This window comes from Pristiophorus japonicus, chromosome 3 (genome assembly GCF_044704955.1).
Source record: "Pristiophorus japonicus isolate sPriJap1 chromosome 3, sPriJap1.hap1, whole genome shotgun sequence".
NCBI lineage: Eukaryota > Metazoa > Chordata > Chondrichthyes > Pristiophoridae > Pristiophorus > Pristiophorus japonicus.
Window position 1 is genome coordinate 143,109,973 of NC_091979.1, and position 25,968 is coordinate 143,135,940.

The 25,968-nt window shown below is 45.2% G+C and overlaps 1 protein-coding gene across 3 annotated transcripts in view; it reads right to left on the reverse strand.

Annotated features, from left to right (window-relative positions):
• hibch (3-hydroxyisobutyryl-CoA hydrolase) overlaps nt 1-16,676 on the reverse strand; it is a 231,163-nt gene extending 214,487 nt beyond the window's left edge. For 2 of the 3 annotated variants that reach the window (XM_070875870.1, XM_070875872.1), the window contains exon 1: nt 16,569-16,676. In XM_070875870.1, coding sequence (XP_070731971.1) covers nt 16,569-16,591 — 23 coding nt within the window. In that variant the 5' untranslated portion in view covers nt 16,592-16,676. The other variant, XM_070875871.1, reaches the window with a different exon arrangement.
• Between the last annotated feature and the right edge of the window lie 9,292 nt (nt 16,677-25,968).

The window sequence follows — 25,968 nt, forward strand, 5'->3', positions numbered from 1 at the left end:
ATGCACATTGCAAGGTCTCACAAACAGCAATGAGATAAATTACCAGATAATTTGTTTTAATGTTGGTTGAGGGATAAATAGTGGTCAGGACAGCAGGAGATCTTCCTTACTCAACAAAAACAACAATTTGTATTTATATAGCACCTTTAGTGTAGTAAAATATCCCAAGGTGCTTCATAGGAATGTTTTAAAACAAAATACATTTGACACTAAGCCACATAAGAAGAAATTACAGTAAGTGAACAAAAGCTTGGCCAAAGAGGTAGGTTTTAAGGAGCATCTTAAAGGAGGAAAGAGAGATAAAAAGGTGGAGAGGTTTAGGGAGGGAGTTCCAGAGCTTAGGGCCGAGGCAGCTGAAGGCACAGCCGCCAATGGTTGAGCAGTTATAATCAGGGATGCTCAAGAGGGCAGAATTTGAGGAGTGCAGACATCTCGGGGGGGCGTTTTGGGTGAGCGGGACTTGGTGCGAGTTCGGAAAAGGGTAGCCGAGTTTTGGATGACCTCACGTTTACGTAGGGTAAACATGGCAACATAGATACATAGAAAATAGGTGCAGGAGTAGGTCATTCGGCCCTTCGGGCCACCATTCAATAAGATCATGGCTGATCATTCACCTCAGTACCCCTTTCCTGCTTTCACTCCGTAACCCTACATCCCTTTAGCGGTAAGAGCCATATCTAACTCTCTCTTGAATATATCCAACGAACTGGCATCAACAACTCTCTGCGGCAGAGAATTCCACAGGTTAACAACTCACTGAGTGAAGAAGTTTCTCCTCATCTCAGTCCTAAATGGCTTACCCCTTATCCTTAGAATGTGTCCCCTGGTTTTGGACTTCCCCAATATCAGGAACATTCTTCCTGCATCTAACCTGTCCAGTCCCATCAGAATTTTATATGTTTCTATGCGATCCCCTCTCATCCTTCTAAACTCCAGTGAATAAAGGCCCAGTTGATCCTGTCTCTCCTCATATGACAGTCCAGCCATCCTGGAATCAGTCTGGTGAACCTTCGCTGCACTCCCTCAATAGCAAGAATGTCCTTCCTCAGATTAGGACACCAAAACTGAACACAATATTCCAGGTGAGGCCTCACCAAGGCCCTGCACAACTGCAGTAAGACCTCCCTGCTCCTATACTCAAATCCCCTAGCTATGAAGGCCAACATGCCTTCTTCACTGCCTGCTGTACCTGCATGCCAACTTTCAATGACTGATGTACCATGACACCCAGGTCTCGTTGCACCTCCCCTTTTCCTAATCTGCCGCCGTTCAGATAATCTGCGTTCGTGTTTTTGCCACCAAAGTGGATAACCTCACATTTATCGACATTGTACTGCATCTGCCATGCATTTGCTCACTCACCTAACCTGTCCAAGTCACCCTGCAGCCTCTTAGCATCCTCCTCACAGCTCACACCGCCACCCAGCTTAGTGTCATCTGTAAACTTGGAGATATTACACTCAATTCCTTCATTTAAATCATTGATGTATATTGTAAGCAGCTGGGGTCCCAGCACTGAGCCCTGTGGCACCCCACTAGTCACTGCCTGCCATTCTGAAAAGGACTTGTTTATCCCGATTCTCTGCTTCCTGTCTGCTAAACTTTGTCAATGTCAGAAAATGTGAGGTCATCCACCTTGGAAAAAAAACAGTAAAAGGGAATATTATTTGAATGGGGAGAAATTACAACATGCTGCGGTGCAGAGAGACCTGGGGGTCCTTGTGCATGAAACTATTTTTGAAGTTTATCTGAAAAACATAAAACATTAAACCGTGCCACCCGACCTGGATGACACACCAGACATTTACAAGGCCCTTTTTTTTTTCTTTTTTGTGGTTTTTTTTTTTGTGTGTTTTTCTTTTTTTTTTTGTTTTTTTTTGGGCACTAAAATCACATTTTTCCAGTGCCCCCTATAAAAGGGGAGGGGGACATTAAAAGCATCGGCAATTAAAACAAATTAAACTTTAAAACATAAAATCAAATTAAAATTTGGTTGCCGTCCTTGTGCATGAATCCCAAAAAAAGTTAGTTTGCAGGTGCAGCATGTAATCAGGAAGGCGAATGGAATGTTGGCCTTCATTGCGAGAGGGATGGAGTACAAAAGCAGGGAGGTCCTGCTGCAACTGTACAGGGTATTGGTGAGGCCACACCTGGAGTACTGCATGCAGTTTTGGTCACCTTACTTAAGGAAGGATATACTAGCTTTGGAGGGGGTACAGAGACGATTCACTAGGCTGATGCCGGAGATGAGGGGGTTACCTTATGATGATAGATTGAGTAGACTGGGTCTTTACTCGTTGGAGTTCAGAAGGATGAGGGGTGATCTTATAGAAACATTTAAAATAATGAAAGGGATAGACAAGATAGAGGCAGAGAGGTTGTTTCCACTGGTCGGGGAGACTAGAACTAGGGAGCACAGCCTCAAAATACGAGGGAGCCAATTTAAAACCGAGTTGAGAAGGAATTTCTTCTCCCAGAGGGTTGTGAATCTGTGGAATTCTCTGCCCAAGGAAGCAGTTGAGGCTAGCTCATTGATTGAATTCAAATCACAGATAGATAGATTTTTAAACAATAAGTGAATTAAGGGTTAAGAGGAGCGGGCGGGTAAGTGGAGCTGAGTCCACGGCAAGATCAGCCATGATCTTGATGAATGGCGGAGCAGGCTCGAGGGGCTAGATGGCCTGCTCCAGTTCCTAATTCTTATGTTCTTATGTTCTAATCAGTTCTCTATTCACGTCAATACATTATCCCCAATACCATGTGCTTTAATTTTGCACACCAATCTCTTTTGTGGGATCTTGTCAAAAGCCTTTTGAAAGTTCAAATACACCACATCCACTGGTTCGCCCTTGTCCACTCTACTCGTTACATCCTCAAGAAATTCTAGAAGATTTGTCAAGCATGATTTCCCTTTCATAAATCCATGCTCACTTGGACCGATCCTGGCACTGCTCTCCAAATGCGCTGCAGTTTCATCTTTAATAATTGATTCCATCATTTTCCCCACTACTGGTGTCAGGCTAATCAATCTATAATTACCCATTTTCCCTCTCCCTCCTTTCTTAAAAAGTGGTGTTACATTAGCTACCCTCCAGTCCATAGGAACTGATCCAGAGTCGATAGACTGCTGGAAAATGATCACCAATGCATCCACTATTTCTAGGTCCACTTCCTTAAGTACTCTGGGATACAGACTATCAGGCCCCGGGGATTTATCAACCTTCAATCCCATCAATTTCCCTAATACAATTTCCTGACTAATAAGGATTTCCTTCAGTTCCTCCTTCTCACTAGAGCCTCGATCCCCTAGTATTTCTGGAAGGTTATGTGTGTCTTCCTTCGTGAAGACAGAACCAATGTATTTGTTCAATTGGTCTGCCATTTCTTTGTTCCCCATTATAAATTCACCTGATTCTGGCTGCAAGGGACCTACGTTTGTCTTCACTAATCCTTTTTCTCTTCACATATCTATAGAAGCTTTTGCAGTCAGTTTTTATGTTCCCAGCAAGCTTCCTCTCATATTCTATTTTCTCCCTCCTAATTAAACCCTTTGTCCTCCTCTGCTGAATTCTAAATTTTTCCCAGTCCTCAGGTTTGCTGCTTTTTCTGACCAATTTATATGCCTCTTCCTTGGATTTAACACGATCCTTAATTTCCCTTGTTATCCACGGTTGAGCCACCTTCCCAGTTTTATTTTTACTCCAGACAGGTATGTACAATTGTTGAAGTTCATCCATGTGATTTTTAAATGTTTGCCATTGCCTATCCACCATCAACCCTTTAAGTATCATTCGTCAGTCTATTCTAGCCAATTCACGTCTCATACCATCGAAGTTACCTTTCCTTAAGTTCAGGACCTTAGTCTCTGAATTAACTGTGTCACTCTCCATCTTAATAAAGAATTCTACTATATTATGGACACTCTTCCCCAAGGGGCCTCGCACAACAAGATTGCTAATTAGTCCTTTCTCATTACACATCACCCAGTCTAGGATGGTCAGCACTCTAGTTAGTTCCTCGACATATTGGTCTAGAAAACCATCCCTAATACATTCCAGGAAATCCTCCTCCACCGTATTGCTACCAGTTTGGTTAGCCCAATCTATATGTAGATTAAAGTCGCCCATGATAACTGCTGTACCTTTATTGCATACGTCCCTAATTTCTTGTTTGATGCTGTTCCCAACCTCACTACTACTGTTTGGTGGTCTGTACACAACTCACACTAGCGTGTTCTGCCCTTTGGTATTCTGCAGCTCTACCCATGCAGATTCCACATCATCCAAACTAATGTCCTTCCTTACTATTACATTAATTTCCTCTTTAGCAGCTACCCCACATCCTTTTCCTTTCTGTCTATCCTTCCTGAATGTTGAATACCCCTGGATATGAGTTCCCAGCCTTGGTCACCCTGGAGCCATGTCTCCGTAATCCCAAATAGATCATATTCGTTAATAGCTGTCTGCGCAGTTGATTCGTCCACCTTATTCCGAATACTCCTCGCATTGAGGCACAGAGCCTTCAGGCTTGTCTTTTTAACACACTTTGCCCCATTAGAGTTTTACTGTAATGTGGCCTTTTTTGATTTTTGCCTTGGGTTTCTCTGCCCTCCACTTTTACAATTCTTCTTTCTATCTTTTGCTTCTGCCTCCATTCTACTTCCCCTGTCTCCCTGCATAGGTTCCCATCCCCCTGGCATGTTAGTTTAACCCCTCCCCAACAGCACTAGCAAACACTCCCCCGAGGACATTGGTTTTAGAGTCCTGACCAGGTGCAGACCGTCTGATTTGTACTGGTCCCACCTCCCCCTGAACCGGTTCCAATGTCCCAGGAATTTGAACCCCTCCCTCCTGCACCACTCTTCAAGCCATGTATTCATCTTAGCTATCCTGCAATTCCTACTCTGACTAGCACGTGGCACTGGTAGCAATCCTGAGATTACTACCTTTGAGGTCCTACTTTTTAATTTAACTCCTAGCTCCCTAAATTCAGCTTGTAGAACCTCATCCCGGTTTTTACCTATATTGTTGGTACCTATATGCACAACAACTGGCTGTTCACCCTCCCCCTCCAAAATGTCCTGCAGCCACTCCAAGACATCCTTGACCCTTGTACCACGGAGGCAACATACCATATTGGAGTCTCGATTGCGGCAGTAGAAACGTCTATCTATTCCCCTTACAATAGAATCCCCTACCACTATAGCTCTCCTACTCTTTTTCCTGCCCTCCTGTGCAGCAGAGCAACCCATGGTGCAATGAACTTGGCTGCTGCTGCCCTCCCCTGGTGAGTCATCCCCCCCAACAGCACCCAAGGCGGTGTATCTGTTTTGGAGGGGGATGACCGCAGGGGACCCCTGCACTACCTTCCTTCCACTGCTCTGCCTGATGGTCACCCATTTCCTATCTAGCTGAGTAAACTTTACCTGCGGTGTGACCAACTCACTAGAAGTGCTATTCATGATATCCGCAGCATCGCGGATGCTCCAAAGTGAATCCATATGCAGCTCCAGTGCCGCAATGCAGTCTGTCAGGAGCTGCAGCTGGATATACTTCCCGCACATGTAGTCGTCATGTAGAATGTGGGAGGCCAGCCAGGAGCACGTTGGAATAGTCAAGTCTAGAGGTAACAAAGGTATGGATGAGGGTTTCAGCAGCAGATGAGCTGAGGCAGGGGCGAAGACGGGCAATGTTAAAGAGGTGGAAATAGGCGATATTAGTAATGCTGCGGCTATGTGGTCGGAAGCTCATTTCACGGTCAAATATGACACCTAGGTTGTGAACAGTCTGGTTCAACCTCAGACAGATCCTAGGGATAGGGATGGAGTCGGTGGCTAGGGAACGCAGTTTGTGGCAGGGACTAAAGACAATAGTTTCGGTCTTCCCAATATTTCATAGAGTCATAGAATCATAGAAATTTACAGCACGGAAGGAGGCCATTTTGGTCTATCGTGTCCGCGCCGGCTGATAAAGAGCTATCCCACTTTCCAGCTCTTGGTCCGTAACCCTGCAGGTTACGACACAGTGCACATCCAAGTATTTTTTAAATATTGAGGCTGTCTGATTCTACCAACATTTCAGACATTTAATTGGAGAAAATTTCTGCTCATCCAGTACTGGATGTCAGACAAGCAGTCTGACAATTTAGAGACCATGAAGGGGTCGAGTGAAGTGACGGTGAGGTAAAGCTGGGTGTCGTCAGCGTACATGTGGAAACTGACGCCATGTTTTCGGATGATGTCGCCAAGGGGCAGCATATAGAGGAGAAATAGGAGGGGGTCAAGGATAGATTCTTGGGGGACACCAGAGATAACGATGCAGGAGTGGGAAGAGAAGCCATTGCAGGAGATTTTCTGGTTATGATAGGTAAGAATGGAACCAGGCGAGTGCACTACCACCCAGCTGGACGGTGGCGGAGAGGCGCTGGAAGAGATGGAGTGGTCAACCGTGGCTTGCATCCTAAGGTTTTAAAAGAAGTGGCTGCAGAGATAGTGAATGCATTGGTTGTAATCTACCAAAATTCAGGAAAGGTCCCAGAAGATTGGAAAACCGCAAATGTAACGCCCCTATTTAAAAAAGGAGAGACACAAAAAGCAGGGAACAAATATACCAGTTTGCCTAACATTTGTCGTTGGGAAAATGCTGAACTCCATTATTAAGGAAGCAGTAGCGGGACATTTGGAAAAACATAATACAGTCAAGCAGAGTCGGCATGGTTTTATGAAAGGAAAATCATGTTTGACAAATTTACTGAAGTTCTTTGAGGATGTAACGAGCAGGGTGGAAAAGGGGGAACCAGTGGATGTGGTGTATTTGGATTACCAGAAGGCATTCGATAAGGTGCCACATAAAAGATTACTGCACAAGATAAAAGCTCACAGGGTTGGGAATAATATATTAGCATGGATAGCGGATTGGCTAACTAACAGAAAACAGGGAGTCGGGATAAATGGGTCATTTTCCGATTGGCAAATGGTAACTAGTGGGGTGCCACAGGGATTGGTGCTGGGGCCTCAACTATTTACAACTTATATTAATGACTTAGATGAAGGGAACGAGCATAATGTAGCCAAGTTTGCTGATGATACAAAGATGGGTGGGAGAGCAAGTTGTGAGAAGGACACAAAAAATCTGCAAAGGGATATAGACAGGCTACGTGAGTGGGCAAACATTTGGCAGATGGAGTATAATGTGGGAAAATGAGAGGTTATCCACTTGGGCAGGAAAAGTAAAAAAAAGCAAATTATTATTTAAATGGAGAGAAATTACAGAATGCTATAGTACAGAGGAACCTGGGGGCCCTTGTGCATGAAACACAAAAAGTTAGCATGCAGGTACAGCAAGTAATCAGGAAGGCAAATGGAATGTTGGCCTTTATTGCAAAGGGGATGGAGTATAAAAGCAGGGAAGTCCTGCTACGACTGTGCAGGGTATTGGTGAGGCCACACCTGCAGTAGTGTGTACAGTTTTAGTCACATTTAAGGAGATATATACTTGCATTGGAGACTTTCAGAGAAGGTTCATTAGGTTGATTCCTGAGATGAAGGGGTTGATTTATCAAGAAAGGTTGAGCAGGTTGGTCCTATACTCATTGGAGTTTAGAAGAATGCGAGGTGATCTTATTGAAACATGTAAGATATTGAGGGGGCTCGACAAGGTAGATGCAGAAAGGATGTTTCCCCTCGTGGGGGAATCTAGAACTAGGGGGCATAGTTTCAGAATAAGGGGTCACTCACTTAGAACTGAGATGAGGAGAAATTTCTTCTCTGAGGGTCATAAATCTGTGGAATTTTCTGTCCCAGATAGCAGTAGAGGCTGGGTCATTGAATATATCTAAAGCGGAGCGCAGGGAAGTGGAGCTGAGCCCAGAATCAGATCAGCCATGATCTTATTAAATGGCAGAGTAGGCTTGAGGGGCCAGATAGCCTACTCCTGCCTCTATTTCTTATGTTCTTATGTAAAGGCTGCAGACAGGTCGAGAAACATAGAAACATAGAAACATAGAAACATAGAAAATAGGTGCAGGAGCAGGCCATTCAGCCCTTCTAGCCTGCACCGCCATTCAATGAGTTCATGGCTGAACAATAAACTTCAGTACCCCCTTCCTGTTTTCTCGCCATACCCCTTGATCCCCCGAGTAGTAAGGACTTCATCTAACTCCCTTTTGAATATATTTAGTGAATTGGCCTCAACTACTTTCTGTGGTAGAGAATTCCACAGGTTCACCACTCTCTGGGCGAAGAAGTTTCTCCTCATCTCGGTCCCAAATGGCTTACCCCTTATCCTTAGACTGTGACCCCTGGTTCTGCACTTCCCCAACATTGGGAACATTCTTCCTGCATCTAACCTGTCTAAACCCATCAGAATTTTAAACGTTTCTATGAGGTCCCCTCATTCTTCTGAACTCCAGTGAATACAAGCCCAGTTGATCCAGTCTTTCTTGATATGTCAGTCCCACCATCCCGGGAATCAGTCTGGTGAATCTTCGCTGCACTCCCTCAATAGCAAGAATGTCCTTCCTCAAGTTAGGAGACCAAAACTGTACACAATACTCCAGGTGTGGCCTCACCAAGGCCCTGTACAACTGTAGTAACACCTCCCTGCCCCTGTACTCAAATCTCCTCGCTATGAAGGCCAACATGCCATTTGCTTTCTTAACCGCCTGCTGTACCTGCATGCCAACCTTCAATGACTGATGTACCATGACACCCAGGTCTCGTTGCACCTTCCCTTTTCCTAATCTGTCACCATTCAGATAATAGTCTGTCTCTCTGTTTTTACCATCAAAGTGGATAACCTCACATTTATCCACATTATACTTCATCTGCCATGCATTTGCCCACTCACCTAACCTATCCAAGTCACTCTGCAGCCTCATAGCATCCTCCTCGCAGCTCACACTGCCACCCAACTTAGTGTCATCCGCAAATTTGGAGATACTACATTTAATCCCCTCGTCTAAATCATTAATGTACAATGTAAACAGCTGGGGCCCCAGCACAGAACCTTGCGGTACCCCACTAGTCACTGCCTGCCATTCTGAAAAGTACCCATTTACTCCTACTCTTTGCTTCCTGTCTGACAACCAGTTCTCAATCCACGTCAGCACACTACCCCCAATCCCACGTGCTTTAACTTTGCACATTAATCTCTTGTGTGGGACCTTGTCGAAAGCCTTCTGAAAGTCCAAATACACCACATCAACTGGTTCTCCTTTGTCCACTTTACTGGAAACATCCTCAAAAAATTCCAGAAGATTTGTCAAGCATGATTTCCCTTTCACAAATCCATGCTGACTTGGACCTATCATATCACCATTTTCCAAATGCGCTGCTATGACATCCTTAATAATTGATTCCATCATTGAGAAGGACGAGGAGGGATAATTTATCTTTGTCACAGTCACAAAGGATGTCATTTGTGACTTTGATGAGAGCCGTTTCGGTACTGTGGCAGGGGCGGAAACCAGGGTTTCAAACATGGAGTTCCGGGAAAGATGGGCACGGATTTGGGAGGCGACAACATGTTCAAGGACTTTGTAGAGGAATGGGAGATTGGATATGGGGCAGTAGCTTGCAAGCACAGTGGAGTCAATGGGTTGTTTTTTTGAGAGGGGTGAAGACAGCAGGTTTGAAGGAGAGGGGGACAGTACCTGAGGAGAGAGAACTGTTAGCAATGTCAGCTAACATTGGAGTGAGAAAAGAAAGTTGGGTGGTCAGCAGTTTAGTGGGAATAGGGTCAAGGGAGCAGGAAGTAGGTCTCATGGACAAGATGAGCATGGAGGTCAAGAGGGGCGATCAGAGAGAAACTGGAGAGAAATACGAGTTCAGGGCTAGGGCAGGGGAAACCTCAGAGGACGTTTGGCCCAGTGGGCTAGGGAAAGGAAGGGAACTGGCAGAGGCAGCTGATCGAATGGTCTCAATCTTTGAGACAAAGTTGTCCATGAGCTCCTCGCCCTTCTTGTTGGAGGTGAGTGTGGTGGAGACAGGGGAGGGGGGTTTAAGAAGACAGTTAGCAGTAGAGAATAGTAGCCGGGGGTTATCTTTGCATTCCAGAATGATCCTGGAATGGTGAGCAGTTTTGGCAGACAGGAGTAGGACCCAATAATGCTTTGTGGTCCATCCAGATCTGGTGGTGAATGGCTAAACCAATCAGCTGCCACTTCTGTTCAAGTCTGTGCCCCTTGGACTTGAGGGAGTGAAGAAGAGGGCCGTGCCAGGGGGAACGGCCAGGGCGAGAGTAATGGTTTTAATAGGGACTAGGGCATCAAAGGTGGTGGTGAGGGTATGGTTGAGCAGATTGGTGGCTGCAGAAATGGCATGGTGAATGGAACGCCAAAGGCTGTACAGTTTGGAGTAGATAAGTGTAGTTGCAAGAGAGTCGGGAGTGTTTTTTTTCCAGGGACAAACGCAGAGGAAGTAGGGTTGGGTGAGGAGAGGGGGATGTGAATGGAGAGCGATACAAGGAAATGATCTTCTTCTCGAATAGTGCCATGGATCTTTTACATCCACCTACGAGGGCAGACCGGGCTTCGGTTTTACATTTCATCCAAAAGACAGCACCTCCAACAGTGCAGCACTCCCTCAGCACTGCACCGAAGTGTCAGCCTGGATTATTGTAAGAATAAAAGTGTTTAGCAATGATAAAATTGATTCTGTATATATAAAATGATAAAAGTGTAGATTATTGAAAGGCTGCAGTGTTAAAAGAAACAAAATGGATGACTTCCCCAAGTTCAAGTCAACATGGCTTTGAAACTCACCAAACTAGAAAAGATGTTGATTGGAAAGCCATTAACCTAATCAAAGAATGGCACCTACCCTCCAGACAGTCATGTATGAGAAGCCAATCAGGAACGGCCCTGGAAATAATACCCAATCCTGAGGTTTCCTGAGAAACAATGGCCATAAAGGGTATAATAATCCAAGCAAAGATTGCTGGGTCTCTCTTCTCCTTAGCACATGGGAAAGCAGGAACCTTCCTCTACAGATAAAGAAGCAGACTGTGTGCTTTGCCCGAGGGAAGTGAAGTATACCTTTTTATATGGAAAGATCATTGTATCTGTTGTAACTGAGTAGATCTGTAGGATAGCTGAGACTGCTGTTTCTCTGATAGATGTGCATGTGTGTGTGTTTAATAAATTATTCCAAATTGTTTAAAATGAATCGGTCTTGCTGTCAATTTTATGCCAGAGATTTAGTAATCTTACAAAATTGGAGGCTCGTTCGGGATCTGGCGAGACAGCTTTTGATCATTCTTTTGAACAATTGGAAATCCCGGGAGTTGCGATTCTAATCTGAGTTGCGAAGTTTGAACTATAAACTTTTAGACAGATCGGGAGAAGTTGCGTCTTAAGGAGCAGTCATTTCGATAGTTGGAACTGTTTAAGTGGGGACCCACCAGTAGTTAAATTTAAAAGACACAGAATGAAGGGATTGGTCATGTAGAAAAAACCAGCAAAAGATATACAGGTAGTCTATAAGAAGTATACAAAAGGATACAATTAAAGGACATACAAGAGTTACAGGCATAGGCAACATACATGTCTGTCTGTAAGGGCCAACATGCTTCCTTTGGGGAGCTCGTGGCATTTATCCAGGAGAAAGTAAATCAAGGAGAGCCAAGGCCAAAACGTGTAAACGGTCTCTTGGCTTACATCGCACATTACTGTGTCAGAGAAATGAGAAATTAATGAGATATTTAAAATCCAAAATTTAAGGAAAGAGATACAAGATTTAAAATACCAAAGCGCAAAAGAGATAAAAGATTTAAAAGAATCCCAAGTAAAAGAGGTTCGACTAAACGAAAAAGAGATTCAAAATATAAAAGAGCAAAAGGAAGAAAGTCTTCAACTTATTCGGCAGTTAAAAGGAGGGAGAAGTACAGCATTTGAGACAAGAAATTGATCGATTAAACCACAGTATTAGGCAACTGGAAAGAGGGGCCGAACAGGCAGCTTCGTTGTTACAGCAACAAAGCCTTTCAAAGTTAAATGCCACAGCAGCCGTCGTTGAAGCGAATGAAAATAAATTAGAGTTAAAAATATATAAATTGGAAAACTTGGGGAGAAGATGTTAGGGGGGCATTAAGGGAAGTAATTTAAGAAGCCACATAGGGAGGCAGACCACTCCTGATGCCAACTAGAAATAGCAAGGCTAAAAAGTAAGTTAGGGAAGCAGCAGGCCTGGTATTCACAGTAACACAGGGAGCCATAACAGAGACAACAGAGGGGGACAAGGGGGAGACAGATTGGGAAGTGGAAGGCAGTCAGTATAATCCCCAGGAGGGTGGTGACGATGGGATACCTTGGAGACACGAGGGCCAACCGTAGCAGTAGTAACTTCTTTACAATGTAATGCGCACGGTCACATCACCAGTAATCATACTGGCTCACGGCCCATACCACGGCGGGTAGCCACAAGTTGGGACCCATTACTAATGGGGCCAACCCACTGGGAGTTAACAGGAGGTGGACAAATTTCAGGAAAAGTCACCGAGTTAGGAGAGAGAGATTTAACATGAGTCCTTCCCTTGGCCTGTTCCACTTCCCGAAAAGATAATCTGCCAGACGCAGCCCTCCAGCATAGCACAGCGGCCGATGTTGTCATGACTCAGATCCTAAATCATTTAGGGATCCAAAACTTAAACTTAGTGGCTCTGCTTAATCAGACCAAGCAGCGCCCAGAAGATACCCCCAGAGCCTTCAGTTATCGCCTGTATGATATCTATCAATGTACGCAGAACCAGCCACCCGCAAATGCTGCAGTAGGAAAGAGTCAGGAACAATTTAAATCTATGTTCCTGTGCCAACTCCACTCTTTAGTTAAAACCACCCTGGGCATAGCCATGAGGCCCACCAATCAGTGGACAGATATAGAGACCAGCACTCAAATAGCCTGGGTGGTGGTAAAAGACCAGTTAAAGGTGAAGTCACCAGCCACTGCAAATAAACCAGTGTCAACGGTGGAGGGATGTCAAAACTACCCCTTTCAGGGACAGTGCTTTAATTGCAAGAAGGTAGGCCACCTAGCAAAAGACTGCATCAGACCCAGACAGGCACTGGACCATGGTGCAATGCACAGATACCTCCCGAGGGACGAATCCAAGCTCTCTGGGACAGATCAACAATTGGACCAATTGATAACCCTTATACAAACCCAAATTGCCACGGGGGGAGGGGGGGATGCAAAATCATTTACCGGTGCATGCAATGGCCGATGCACACTCATTAGAGAGACCTCTTCAAGAATCCACCCTATGACAGGTTTCGGCCCCCAAAGATTGGTCGGAAATGGGGTTCCGACGTGATGGTAGCGGGAGACCAGTAGTCCTTGTTGTCTTAAAAAGGGGGCCGGCAGCAGATTATGCTTATCGATTCTGGTTCAGCCGTTACCATCATCCACACCCCATACCCTGAACACCATGCAGCGGCGGGTAAGGATTATATGACCCTTAAAGGGTTTAACGGTGATACAAATACCGCGTATACAGGGAAGGCCACTGAACTTCAGTTGGGAGGCCTCACCTGTAAGGTCCCAGCACCTATGCTGATGACCATCCCTGACGGAAGGGGAATTGTCAGGACTGATGTGCTGGATCAGTATGGCGCGGTGATAGATTACAATTGGGACTGTGTTTGGATGGGATTAAGAGATAATGCGAGTGATAGAAATTTCAGATGTTCACTCGGTTTTTGCTATTAAAAAGCCATCTGAGTATGACACTCCGAGGAGCGAAAATGAAGCTGTGGCAAAACTAATTCAGGAACACCTCGCGCGTTTGCCACAAGCAAGCATGACTGTGGAAAAATGGCAGGCAAAGAGTCTATTGGGGGACACCCCCCCCCCCCCCACTCATTGACTAAACAGTATCCCATCCCAAAGGAGAGTCACCCTTACATCCGAGACACCATAAAATCCCTAGTCCAACAGGGTGTTCTTAGGACAGGCACTTTCACGACCAATTCACCCACATGGTCAGTTAGCAGCTGGCGACTGACTATCGATTACAGAAAGTTAAATTCTGTAACACTAGCCTGCTCACCATATTATCTTAAATTCCAGTTGGTTCCAAATACTTCTCGACCCTTGACATTGCCAATAGATTCTGGAATATCCCTGTACAAGTTAAAGACCAGTACAAATTCGCATTCACATTTGAGGACCTGAGCTACACCCGGACATGCCTGCCTCAGGGGTTCCACAATGCTCCGACAATTTTTCACAAAAGAATGGCTGTAATTTTAAAAAGACTTTTCCCACCCTACCTGCTTGCTGCAGTACGTAGACAACCTATTGCTGGCAACTGACAGCATGGAGGAACATCTGTCCCTTTTGCACGAACTTTTGACATTGTTGGCTCAGGCGGGACTAAAGGTGAATCCCCGTAAGACTCAATTAGTAAAATAACAGGTCACCTTTCGAGGAGTGTCCATTTCTCCAGAGGATCACCCCCCGATTCTCACAGGGTGGAGATAATATAGCAACTGCCATTACCCACTTCCAAAACAGCCCTACGGTGGGGTACCAAAGAAACTTTGTCCCAGGCTTTGCAGAGTGCGCAAAGCCCTTGTATATGATAAAACAGCAGTGTGATGACATATGCCCAGCATAGACTGATGCTCATACCATTATTGTTCTCCCTTACCTTAAACCAGAGTTTTCAACCCATTTCCATTCCTAATATGATACAGTGCTCTATTAAAACTAACTACTGCATTTTTCATTTGGTACATGTATAGATCTCTACCTATAAACACTAGCTATTTAAGAACTATAGCAAAACATAAAGTTAATCCTTGTACAAGAAAATGTCATTATAAAACTCCCTTTAAAATTAAATCTCACTAATATACCTCTCCCATCATCTTCAATGCAATTCCCAAAAAATAAAACAATTAAGTCTCAGAGCTCCAAAGCCACAAGTCATTCAAACAATTTGCATTAGTGAAACTACACTGATAATAAAATGTCAATGTGGGAAACATTTTATCATAAAAGGGGTTCCAGATGAATGTCCTGCAAAATGAAATCTGAATTTTTCAATTTAATTTTTCAAATAGGTTTAATCCCCATTATTCCATTTCATATTGCTGGCGCTGAAGAAAAATCAAGCTCTGTAACACATTTGATACAGTTTAAAACATGTGCCTGCCGACAGCAAGCAGACAGATTTTCCTTCAACTGGATAGGACAACCAAGGCAATTGTTTCCTGCTCCCTCACACTAACTTCATACCCAGCTACTTGCACAGAATGAATCTTTAGCATCCTGTGTGAAATAGAGCTGAGCTTCAAACCCACATCCCATCCATTATCTACATCGTCCTCCACAACATTACCTGCCTCCGCCTGTCATCCCTACTGCCGCTGAAACCTTTATTAACATTTTTGTCGCCTCTAGACTCAATTTCTCCAATGTCCGCTTGCTAGCCTCCTATCCTTCATCCTCCATAAACATCTTATTTAAAACTCAGCTGCTCATATTCTGTCTTGCACCAAGGCTGGTTTGCCCAACAATCTCATTCTTGCTTACTTACATTGGGTCACTGTCCCCTAACAGTCAACCTTCAACTATCGTGTACCTACTCTCTGGAATTACTTCCCTAAACCCCTCCGCATACCCACTTATCCTTCCAATTTGAAAAAATTTTGAAAACCCATTTTTTCCAACCAAACTGTCAGTCACCTCTCCGAACTCTCACCCCATGGCTCAGCACCTGTTCCTTTTCTTAGTTTCCTTCTCCCTTCCTCTCAAGTGCTTTAGGGCATTTTCTATGTTAATGGCACTGCACAAATGCAAGTTGCTGTTAATCACAGTAGTCTTTTCCTCTCATTAATTATATGAAATTAGGTGTGAAATCATCCAAATATTTAGAAATAAGACATCTCTTTTTTCTGCAATGATTTTCTCACAGAAAGTCATGCTGTTTTGTGCTATGTACATACAATAATCACTTACTCATAGTATTATGGGAGCAATATCAGTGTCTTATTATTTTTGTTTACCTATGAACTCAATTAATTTTTTATCTCTATTTTATATATGAAGTTTCTAATGCTGGTAGCTAGGAAGAACGCAGAAGTAGAAGGGAACAGTCCAGGGATCTGGGAGTGCAAGATGTGCAGAGGTGTTGGGATCTGGGCGTTCCTGGATCCAGGAGTACTGAGAAAGGGTTCTGGGATCAATGGGAATATTGTGTTCACAGTATGGAAATTGTAAAGGGGCATTCTGGAGTGTGACAATGGTGGAAACGTCTTGGACTTTAGGCGCACTGGAGAAGATGGATTATTAATACATAAAAATATACGTTTTTGATCAAGTGAACGTGTGATCGTCAGAAAGACATACGCAAAACAAAAATCACATCCCTTATCAATACTATCACTACTTACACAGGCCCAATGTTGTAGTGAAAGGTTGTCACTGCATTAGATACACTGTTTGAATGTTAATGCGGCCTGAGAGGTGACCTCAGTACACTTGGGACAAGGTGCAGCGGACTACCGCAAGTGAGCAGCTTTTGGCCGCACTCACACGCCTACATATCTTTCAGAAACCAGCAACCCACCTGAGCTGAGCACACACACTCATCCCCAAACAGTTACACCAATTTCCCAGTCTACCCGCAGCTCTCAAAGCGGCTCCGTGCTGACCTCATCACGCAGTCGGATCACCATCGCTTACAAGAGCGTCACCTGCCTCTGTCCTCTGCCTGCTACATCGCCACCTAGGGGATGAATGAACTACAACCGGAGTAACGAGTTTAAAAAAATGTACAGCATTACCTAGGTCAAATAACTGGAAACGGTGAGATTGAGGAAAAGCGGTGACGTGACTTGCAAAACTACAGAAATTACTAAAATATTTTTAAAACACAAAATAAGTTAGTTTCCCACACGAAACATATTAAGTACTGGAAGTAAGTGAGACTTTGTAAACTTACTGGATGCTGATGACTTTGGAAGTAAACAAATCTAATTTTGTAAATTCAAACATTAATGAATAGGGCAACAATTTTAGAGAACTGCCTCACCATCTGTCTCAGCACATACACGTATCTGCCTTAGACAATCTTTTTGGTGAGGGAAGAGATGATCATGAATGCCCTCTACACCCTTCACACTAGAAACCTTTCTAGGGAGTAGCATTGACATCCCAGATGAAAAAAGTATACACTATCATCACGTCTTTTTCTTTGCCCCCAAAATCGTGAGAAAAATATCCTGGAAAAGATGCAGATAATAATACATAATCTAATAGAAGGTGATACGTCCTTACTACACAGGACAAATGCACACGAGGCCCATGCTTGAGAGAAGGTCAGTCTGTGACCTGTCCTTTATTCCTTAGCACTCAAGTGATGAAGGTGGGTGGAGCTTCCCCTTTTATACCTGAAGGCCCAGGTTAGGAGTGTCTCCCACCTAGTGGTCAGTGTTCTCACGGTGTACAATTTAGATCAGTTTATACATGGGTTACAATGCTGGTTGAATACATGACATCACCTCCCCCCCAAAGTCTTATTGGGATCACAGGTTGAGTCTCTCTGGTGGTTTACGCTCCCTTGTAGAGCGCCTGAGTTGGGGCTCCGGTTGTTGGGCGCTGGCCTGAGTGCTGTTTGCAGTGCCTCAGGCCTGTCCGGACTGCCCACAGTGACTGGGCTCTCCTCCCTTTGGTTCCGGTGTTCGGTCACCTGTAGTGGAGTGAACTCTATATCATGTTCTTCCTCTGCTTCTTCTATGGGGCTGCTGAACCTCCTTTTTGTTTGATCCACATGTTTGCGACAGATTTGTCCATTGGTAAGTTTAACTACCAGAATCCTATTTCCCTCTTTGGCAACCACATTTGGGCCCTGCAGCATAGTTGAGGACAAAAACAGGATCATTTACATCAATACATCGCGCCCTCGCATTCCTGTCATGGTAGTGATATTGTGACTGGCGCCTGCTCTCGACAATTTCTTTCATGGTGGGGTGTATAAGGGATAATCGGGTTTTGAGCGTCCTTTTCATTAGTAGCTCTGCGGGTGGAACCCCTGTGAGCGAGCGTGGTCGGGATCTATAGGCCAACAGGAGGCGTGATAAGCGGGTTTGTAGGGAACCCCCTTGGAATCTGAGCATCCCCTGTTTGATTATCTGCACTGCTCGTTCTGCCTGGCCGTTTGAGGCCGGCTTGAACGGTGCCGTTCTAACATGGTTAATTCCATTGCCTGCCATGAAGTCCTGGAATTCAGTGCTTGTGAAGCACGGGCCATTGTCGCTGACCAAGATGTCCGGTAGACCGTGGGCGGCGAACATTGCCCGTAGACTTTCTACTGTGGCAGAGGATGTGCTTGAATTTAAAATGTCACACTCGATCCATTTGGAGTAGGCGTCTACTACAACCAAAAACATTTTCCCCATGAAAGGACCAGCGTAGTCCACATGGATGCGTGACCAAGGCTTGACGGGCCATGGCCAAGGGCTAAGGGGGGCTTCCTTGGGCGCATGGCCCAGCTGGGCACACGTGTTGCACCTGCGAACACAAAGTTCCAGATCTGCGTCTATCCCTGGCCACCAAACGTGTGACCTGGCAATTGCCTTCATCGTGACAATGCCCGGGTGCTCATTGTGGAGTTCTCTGATGAACACCTCTCTGCCCATCTGGGGCATGACTACGCAGTTTCCCCACAGTAGGCAATCGGCCTGAATCGAGAGTTCATCCTTGCGCCTGTGAAATGGTTTAAATTTCTCAGGGCATGCCCTGTACGTGGCTGCCCAGTCCCCATTCAGGACACATTTCTTGACTAGAGACAATAGCGGGTCTCTATTTGTCCAGACTTTAATCTGACGGGCTGTCACGGGTGAGCCTTTGCTTCCGAAATCTTCAACAGCCATGACCATCTCAGCACCATGCTCGGTAGCCCCCTCAGTGGTGGCTAGTGGGAGCCTGCTGAGTGCATCGGCGCAGTTTTCGGTGCCCGGTCTGTGCCGAATTGTGTAGTCATAGGCAGCTAACGTGAGTGCCCACCTCTGTATGTGGGCCGATGCGTTTGCATTTATGGCCTTGTTGTCGGCCAAAAGGGACGTTGGGGGTTTGTGATCTGTCTCCAGCTCAAATTTCCTGCCAAACAGGTACTGGTGCATTTTCTTTACCGCATATACACATGCGAGCGCCTCCTTTTCTACCATCCCGTAGTCCCTTTCTGCCTGGGACAGACTCCTGGAGGCATAAGCTACCGGCTGTAACGGACCCTTGGCATTGACATGCTGCAACACACACCCGACACCATAGGATGATGCATCGCACGTTAACACAAGTTTCTTACATGGGTCATATAGCGTTAACAGATTGTTGGAACATAACAAATTGCGTGCTCTATTAAAAGCCCTTTCCTGGCTGTCCCCCCCAGACCCATTCGCGACCTTTGCGTAGGAGCACGTGTAGCGGCTCTAGCAGCGTGCTCAATTTGGGAAGAAAGTTTCCAAAATAGTTCAGGAGCCCCAGGAACGAACGCAGCTCCATCGTGTTACGGGGTCTGGGTGCTCTCTGGATCGCTTCCGTCTTGGATGCAGTAGGGCTGATCCCGTCTGCTGCTACCCTCATCCCCAGGAATTCTACCTCTGGAGCTAGGAAGATGCACTCCGCCTTTTTCAGTCGCAGACCTACCCGGTCCAGTCTGCGTAGCACCTCCTCCAGGTTGTGGAGGTGTTCTTCAGTATCATAACCCGTAATGAGGATGTCGTTCTGAAAAACCACTGTCCCTGGAATCGACTTGAGGAGGCTTTCCATATTTCGTTAGAAGATCGCGGCGGCCGAGCGAATCCCGAACGGACATCTGTTGTACTCAAACCACCCCTTGTGTGTCGTGATGGTGGTCAGCTTCTTCGACTCACTCGCCAGCTCCTGGGTCATGTAAGCTGAGGTCAGGTCCAATTTTGAAAAAAGTTTGCCACCGGATAGCATCGCAAAGAGGTCCTCCGCTCTCGGTAGCGGGTACTGGTCTTGGAGTGACACCCGATTGATGGTGGCCTTGTAATCGCCAGATATCCTGACCGACCCATCCGTCTTGAGCACCGGCACAATCGGGCTCGCCCAGTCACTGAATTCGACTGGCGAGATGATGCCTTCCCTCAACAGGCGGTCCAATTCGCCTTCTATCTTTTCCCGCATCACGTACGGCACCGCTCTGGCCTTGTGGTGTACTGGTCTGGCGTCCGGGTTTATGTGAATCACTACCTTGGCCCCCATGAAAGTGCCAATGCCGGGTTGAAATAATGAGTCAAATTTGTCCAGGACCTGTGAGCATGATACTCGCTCCACAGAGGAAATTGCATTGACATCGCCCCATTTCCAGTTCATGACAGCAAGCCAACTCCTCCCCAGTAGTGCGGGACCGTCCCCTGGGACAATCCAGAGTGGCAACCTGTTCTCCGAATCTTTGTGGGTCACGACTACCGTGGCGCTGCCTAGCACTGGAATGATCTGCTTTGTGTAAGTCCGTAGCTGTGCGTCAATCGCTGATAATTTTGGCCTCCTGGCCTTGGATGCCCACAACTTTTCAAACTGTTTGATACCCATCAGGGACTGGCTGGCACCCGTGTCTAACTCCATTGATACTGGGATGCCATTGAGGAGCACTTTCATCATTATTGGTGGCGTCCTGGTGTATGAACTGTATACGTGCTCCACATGAACTTGCTGAACTTCAGCTTCCAGCGATTTCCCCCAGTGTCCATTTCTGCAATTTCTGCAGGTATTTTGCTCATCTCTGCAAACTCCGGCTGAATGTATGCCTCCACGCCTCCAGCATGAGTTGCGGTTTGAAACAAAAGGTCTCTTGCAGGTCGATCGTCCCTGACTGCCCCTGTTATTGTCCTTGAGTGCACCATTAACAGGTGTTGATGGCCCCATTACTGGCCGCATTGTCCCTTGCAATGGCGTGAATCGCTGTTCAGCTTGCCATTGTCTCTGTCGAACTCCCCCTCTGGGTTCGACTACGTGTTGGGGCATGCCTGACTGCCCTTGTCTGTCTGGAGAACTGTGTGCTGCTTTAACAATGTTGAATCTCTGTCCCAACCATTCCTTAACACAGTACCTCTCGTCTGTTCTGCTAGTGGCCATGCTCGCGTGGTTTAAATCCCAGTTTCTTGTCGCCATTGATACGTCCTTACTACACAGTATAAATGCACACGAGGCCCATGCTTGAGAGAAGGTCAGTCTGTGACCTGTCCTTTATTCCTTAGCACTCAAGTGATGAAGGTGGGTGGAGCTTCCCTTTTATACCTGAAGGTCCAGGTTAGGAGTGTCTCCCACCTAGTGGTCAGTGTTCTCACGGTGTACAACTTAGGTCAGTTTATACATGGGTTACAATGTTGGTTGAATACATGACAGAAGGTTTCCTATAAAGCCATAAATACAATACCAATGCATAACTGCAGCACAACTCATCTATATACTGTGCATGCAATAGTGCTGGTTTTGTTATGTCCTCAGCCTTTTTTTTTTACCAATTGCAGCTATCATAGGGTAGATGTCAACATCCTGTGCACTGTATGTCGCCAAAGCATTAACAAGTTCACTTTGATGGATTAAAGCCCATGGTAGAAATAGTTTATTGAGTGATAATCTGCATTGATTACAATAAAACAGCACTGTTGGTACATTAATTTTATAATATACTACTTTTGTTAATTTCCTGGTAATCAGCTGCAAATTAAATTTCAGTAAACTTGTAGTGATTAAATATAATTTTAATTCTCTAATGAAGATGTCCTCATTCATCGACTCCATCCATGCATTATGCCATAACCCAGGTAGACATGATATAGGATAATTGCCTATTGGAAGTAAGTGAGACTTTGTAGGTTTACTAGATGCTGATGACTTCGGAAGTAAACAAATCTAATTTTATAAATTCAAACATTAATGAATAGGGCAACAATTTTAGAGAACTGCCTCAGCACATACTGCCTTAGACAATCTTTTTGGTGAGGGAGGAGATGATAATGAATTACTATGTTTCGTGAGGGAAAGTAACTTATTTTGTGTTTAAAAAATACTTTCGTCATTTCTGTAGTTTTGCAAGTAACGTCATTGCGTTTCCTCAATCTCACTGTTTCCAGTTATTTGACCTGGGACTACTGTACATTTTTTAAAACTCATACTCCGGTCGTGGTTCATCCATCCCCTAGGTGGCAGCTCCTTCCGCTCCCCGGCCTGCTCTGATGGTGCTCGCAGGCCGGGGAGCGGAAGGAACAGCATGGCGGCATGCCACTCCAGAGAGCAGCACATGCTGGAGCAGGAGAGCATCGGCAATGAAAAGGGACATCATCCAGTTCGGTGATTGGAGCGTGGGCAGGAACAGCAGGAGCGGCAAGGTCAGGGTGAAGGAGCGGCGAGAGATAGTAGAGGGACGTGATCGGGGCCCAGGAGAGGTGTGAGTTCGGGACTCAGAAGAGGCGAGGACCCATGGGCAGCACGGGCCAGCCCACACTGCGATATGTGTGCTCACTAGGTCCATGCAGCAGAGCTGGTCTCCAGTCATCTTGGTTAATCCTTGCTACTGGGCCAAGACTGAGCTCTGTCAAACCCGTGTGGTGGCTGGTGTGCAACAGTCACCACACGTTAAAAAAAATTCACGCACAGGCATCTTCCACCCTTCAAGATTTAGTTCGAACCTGGAATTTTAGGTCCTTCATTGAAACATCTGTGAACTTTTGGACGTGGAAGCAAGTCATCCTCGATTCGAGGGACTGCCTATGATGATGATGATAATGGGATGATGAGATGGCAATGTAACAGGCAGGGGTGAGGGAGAGGGACAGGGCAGTGAGGTCAGCACGGAGCCGCTTTGACAGCTGCGGGTGGAATCTCTGGGTAGAATAACGATGTAACTATTTGTACTGCACTTTTTTTTGACAGACATGCACCCCCGCTCCCCCCCCCCCCCCTCCCCAGGCTGTATCTGTCAAGCTTCGCTTCCCCCCCACCGAATCATTCCCACCACGTGGTGCCGAGAAGCAGGACCTGAGGCCCAAGACTGCCGACCTGATCTCGGAGGGGCCGAGAGCAGCAGCTGCGGGGCAAAGAGGGTCAGCGAGCGGCCGAGAGTGGCGGCGCGGGACCGAAAGCGGCGGCGGCGGCGGGCAGAGAAGCGGCGGGGTGCCGGGAGGGAGGTGGAAGAGAGAGAGAGAGGCTGGGGGAGAGAGAGACTGGAAGAGAGAGGCTGGGGGAGAGAGACTGGGGCGGGGGGTGGGGGGGAGAGACATGGGTTGGGAGGATCGGAGGGGAGAGAGGGAACTCAGGGAAGACGGATCACGTTCTTCCAACCCCCTACTAGGGACATCATTGGAGTGGTTGATATTTAGAAGTCACGACACTGTCACTATTCACTTCATACCCAATAAACCTGTTAACAATCCGTACACAATGGCCCATCTATGGTGGGGTGGGGGGAGGAAGGATGTACTTGCACTGGGATACAGCACTTTGGCTGGGGGAGGGATGTACTTGGACTGGAGTAAGACACTTTGGCTGGGGGAAGGATGTACTTGGACTGGGGTAAGGCACTTTGGCTGGGGGAGGGATGTACTTGGACTGGGGTAAGGCACTTTGGCTGGGGGAGGGATGTACTTGGACTGGGGTAAGGCACTTTGGCTGGGGGAGGGATGTACTTGGACTGGGGTAAGGCACTTTGGCTGGCCCTTGCTGACTTCTGGGATGCTCTGTCCTCTGTTGCTTCAGGAAGTCAAAGTGGATTGAGTTATAATTTGCAAAATCAGTGCGACTTTGGGATGGGCGGTTCCAGTTACACATTCCAGTGAAACTTCAGGGTGTGGCTTATCCTCCAAGGGGGTTTTACAGTACAAATAAGCGCGTCCATAGAATAAGTAGGCAATAATACAATTTGAGACTTCAAATGAAAATAAAAAACTGCTCAAACTTCCCTAATTTAGTCTATGATGTCTTCTAAATCATCAATAGGATTATAGCCAAATAGTCACTCATTGTTCAATATCGAATCTACAATTTTGTTGACTTTTTAAAATTCAAACACCAAAATGGAAGTTGTAATTGTTGATTTGTATTAATAATTACTTACAGCCAAGCTAGCAAAACAGTGTAATGTATCACTGTTTTTAACAAAAAAAATTCTCCAAGGTTTAATGGATACTTCATGAAAATCTGTGCGACATGACCTCATTCCCAAAAAGGAAATGACGGGTAAGTTTTGGTCATCTTCACAGGTGTCAATACAAGTCATATCACACAGCACATTTAATAAATTAATAAACTTATTTGTTGCACTAAAACAAAATAATTTCCAATGATTTTAAGTTTCCTTTGTTTTCTGGAGTTGGGAAATCAAAGTAAGTTAATTGGTGGTGTCACTCATTCATTTGTGATATTGTAAGTATGGAAATATGACTTTTATTTCCATATCATTGCTGCCAAGTATTAAAATAGGTTAATATAGACATAAATAACATTTGTTTTTTATTTACCTCAATTTTGATGAAATGGTAGACTTTACACTGATCAAAATGTTTTTGAATTACAGGTTGAACCTCCCTTATCCAGAATCCTCGGGATCTGGCCTGTTCTGGATAAGGGATTTTTCCGGATGAGGGGTGGTCACGTTAAATTGGATGGTACAGGTAGTGAGCAAGGGGATATCGGGATTGGCTGGCTTGGGACTAGGAGTGCGGCAGACAGATCATGGTGGGGGGAGGGGGCGCGGTGAATCATGGGGTCAGGCCAGCGAATGCGGGAGTCGGTAGCGAGGAAGGTTTTCAATTTGTTCATGTCAGAGTTCTGCGCATACGCCACCCAGTGGCCCGAAATAGTTCTGGACGAAGGATGCTTCCAGATAAGGGAGTTCTGGATAAGGGAGGTTCTGCCTGTATTACTGAACGATCATTGACTGCATGCTCTCTACAATTTATTGATCTGCCAAAAGTCTATGAAGGAAAAACACAAGACTAGAATAAACAAAATACCTCAGTCACAAATCTGAGAATTTTTTTTCATATGTGTGAAGAAACATCATTATTTAAAATCACACCAGTTATGTTAGGAATCTACATATGCAAAACTCACAATCCAGAAGCTAAATTTGTTTATAAAAGTCCCCCAAAAATCTGAATTACCAGCTAGACTGGTGGTGTTTAAATCGTAACTCTGTACCATGCTTTTTAGATTGATTTGAAAATTTAACAACAGTTCACCGAGAACTAAAAGAGCAGGACACCAAAAAAGATGTTTTAACTACAATATAATGAAAATTGACCCTTAACCAGTGAAACTGCAATTCTCATGCCGGCCACAAAGAATCTCCTTAATAATGACATGCACCCAATTGAACTGTGGATATGGATATCCAGAATAGAGACTTTGTTTTAATAAAAGAGAAGTTTGGCATCTCTTTCATTCTACAAGCAGTATACCCTTCCATGGTACAATATGGGTCCTCGGGTACTGCAGAATTATTAGTCATACAGTCACTGGCCATACAATTTTGCATGAAAAATGCAGTGGATTGTACATCAGAGCAGTGATGATGCAGTGGATAACTGATTTTCCAGAATTTGTATACATTTATCAGAGTGCAAAAATAATTAATTTTGGAAAATGCTGTCAGATATACAATAGTAGCATAATCTAGGTCCGATTAAAGAATTTAAGAACCATCAAACTTTACAACACAGAACCAGACCATTTGACCCATCAAGTCTGTATCTATGTTTTTCTCTATATGAGCCACATAGTCTAATCCCACTTTCCTACTGGATTCCCATTCCCTTTAATATTACTCTTTTTCAAGCAATTATGTAACTCCCCTTTAAAGTCCCTTTTAAAGTTCTTATCAACTGTGGTTCAACCATGGGTTCATGGCAAAGAATTCCACATTCTAACTAACCGCTGTGTAAAGAATTTTTTTCCCAACCTCACTCAAATTCTTTTTGTAATTGTCTTAAATTTTTGCTGTG